Source organism: Echinops telfairi, unplaced genomic scaffold (genome assembly GCF_000313985.2).
Source record: "Echinops telfairi isolate 266 unplaced genomic scaffold, ASM31398v2 ScPeMD7_22;HRSCAF=79, whole genome shotgun sequence".
NCBI classification, from domain to species: Eukaryota; Metazoa; Chordata; class Mammalia; order Afrosoricida; family Tenrecidae; genus Echinops; species Echinops telfairi.
In genome coordinates, this window is record NW_022103919.1 from 2,293,501 (window position 1) to 2,296,463 (window position 2,963).

Sequence of the window (2,963 nt, forward strand, 5' to 3'; positions counted from 1 at the left end):
ACCCTGTAGACCTGTCTAGTGTTTGGCTGAAAGTTGAGCTCTGGAGTTGAATTCAGTCGCAGGCTTGAAGGGTACCCAAACAGAAGGGTGCCATAAATCTAAAGTTGCTTTGAGTTGAATACTTTGAATTGTGGGCTGTTAAGAATCTCATGAATTTTTGTCCTCTAAAGAATTTGCTCCATCTCCATTCCTCTGTATGTTTAAAAATGAGACATTTCATTACACTGATTGCTTAGCTCGTTGAGCAAACCCTTAGCTTTTCAGTCCACTGCCTGTAGCTGGAGCAAGTTACAGCAAGAAAACATTTTAAAGATGTGGAAGGTTACAAATTTTGTGGTTGCTCAATAGAAGAAAAGATTTTAGCTTCTCTTGTTATAATCATGGACGGAAAAGCTGAAGAAGGAAGTTAAAATATAAACGCGATGGAGTCAGATAAGCCTGGGTTCAATTCCTGGCTCTGCTCCTTACCAGCCTTGTGGTCCTAGTCCAGTTATTTACCATCTCTGAACCTCACTTTCTTTATCTTTACAATGGAAATATGATAGCTCTTACTTCATAAACGAGATCATCTATGTATTCGAACATTCAGCTCTGTGCCTGGCAGATAGCAAGAACTCAGTAGACATTAACCTTTCACTTACAAATACTGGAAACCTAGCCCGCAGGGGTCTTACACTTATATAGTTCACACACCTTGTTTATTGCAAGAGGCACCTCGGCTCAAGGAAATTGTGTAACTTGTCCAAAGTGACAGATAAAAGAACTGCTAGGACAAACTTTTGCCGAGAATGGCAAAGAAACTGCCGAAGGACAAATAAATACCGGGCACGTTCCCTCACATGTCACTATCATTAATCTGTAAGTAGCAATGAACAACGCAGCCTTGAAGACTGGCCAGGCTTGCCCCAAGATGTTCCCCATGGCCCTCTCCCTTCCTCCCTCACTGCACGAGTACCACAAAGGGACAGTTACATCAGGAAGTACAAGGTGATGTGGGCTTACGCTCCTCTGTTCCTTGATTACTCACTTGGTAATATGTATCTTCTTGTGCCTGGCCCTATGGAGACTCCAGTTCTAGAGAAATGGTAGCAAGTCTCTGAAAAACGGAGCCTGGTCCCACATGACTTACGTTTCCTCTATACTGTAGCTCATTCGGTGTCTGTTCTATTTCAGTGCCATGAATCTGGACAAATTTGAGAAAGGCCCCAGGGAAATTTTTCATCCTGAGATACAAAAGGTAACAGAACATTCTATGCTTCCTAATTTCAAAGTTATATAAAATCGATCGCAGTTTTAGCACAGAGCCGACAGTTCACCCGTATTCTGAACGTCAAGTACAGAGTAGACTCGCATGCGGGGCGTTAGAGCCAACTGCTGTGCTTGCAGTGGGTTGATCTCTCTGAGGAAGGGGATCTAGTTTTCAAATGTTTCCTGCACCTATCCTGAGACATAGTCACTGCTGAGACACCTGGACTGTACGCTGTACGGCTCTCGACCCAGGAACCAGGAGGGGACCTGCTCAGGAAGGTCTCCTTGGCTGCAAAGCGGCTCTTCTGCTGAGGGCTGCAGCACTGTGTGGAAGGAAGAAGAGATTTTTAAAATTAATTTCTTAAAAGATGTGATGATTGAGCTCTTTTATATATAGAATACTGTGCGGGGTACCCTAGAGGATAACGAGTGTCCAGAAAGCCATCCCTGTTTCCCTCGGACTGACTGGTTAGGGAGAACAGTCTGCCTGCGGAGAAAAACCGTTTAGAGTCGTCCGCCAGGACACTGTCAGCCAAGCTGGTGCCTCAGAGTTGCAGTCAGTTTCGCTCTGAAATGTCCATGTACACACACACACACACACACACACACACACACACACACGGCAGTAACATTTTTCTTCACCAAACTCTTTCCAGGTGTAATGTGTCAGAAACCGAAAAATTAAGCCAAATTCCCAGCCATAGCGTTAACCCCTTGAGATTTGCAAAGGCCTGCATCCCCAGTGCGGCCGCCCTCAGGTGCCAAAGCTGAGCTCCTAGGAGGTGTGTGGAGCAGGGCGGGGGGACTAGAGAAGAGGCTAGGGAGGCAGTTTCGGTCCAGGGAGCAGCTGGGAGTCAGGAGAGTCTTTGAGCCCAGAAGCCTCCTGCTTGCAATACTTGTTAAGGAAAGAGCTCCCGTCGTCTGAGAAGGACGGTTGGTGCTTGAGCAGTCCACTGACCTGCACACCCTCAAAATATACGCAGTTTTGCATTCTTACAGCTTTTATTTTTTATTGTGGCTATACACACACACGCATGTAAGTCTAAAAGGTTGCCACTTTAACTGTTTCTAAGTGTACAATTAATTCAGTGACATTAATCACATCCCCCGTGCTGTGCGACCAGTACCACTGTTCATTTCCCAAAGTTTTTCGTCACCCCCAGCAGAGTCTGGACCCCTTAAGCATGAGCTCCCGTGTTTTCCTCACTCAGCTCCCTCATAACCACGAGTAAACTTTGGCCTCTATGCATGTTCTTCTCAAATAGTATATATGAGTGGACGCGTCTCACATGAGTCTTTAAAATAGTGCTTGTCTCCGGCCCTGATTCCAGAGGGAACTTAGCCAAAGGTAGGTGTGTGGGGTTAAACTTCACACAACCTTGAGCCATCCTCTGCTTACAAGTGATTCTTTTATAGAAATGCCAAACACCAATGTGCCTTTCAGGTTGATAGGCTGTCATTCTTAACCGGTTCCCCCTCTGAGCCTGGTGTGAGCCTCTGTTCCAACCCCACTCCCCAAGCCCCGGCCCCAGACCAAGAAGCCCACTCCAGGGTGCTGCTTCTGTCTCTCACAGCCGAGCCAATCCCCTCAGCAGAGCTCAGGTCTGCCCAGTCAGCCTGGCTGCTGTCTCTCTGACACAAAGTAAACGAAGCCTCCTATCAGCCGTCTGCCTGCTTGTGGCATATCTCTGTGCCTGCTCTTCACCAAACGGTAC

General features: G+C 46.7%; 1 protein-coding gene across 1 annotated transcript in view; it reads left to right on the top strand.

Annotated features, from left to right (window-relative positions):
* Window positions 1-2,963, top strand: part of GARNL3 (GTPase activating Rap/RanGAP domain like 3) — a 226,405-nt gene that overhangs the window by 149,263 nt on the left and 74,179 nt on the right. The window contains exon 8 of the mRNA XM_045288510.1: window positions 1,174-1,237. Within this exon, the coding sequence (XP_045144445.1) occupies window positions 1,174-1,237 (64 nt within the window). The remainder of the gene's footprint in view (window positions 1-1,173; window positions 1,238-2,963) is intronic.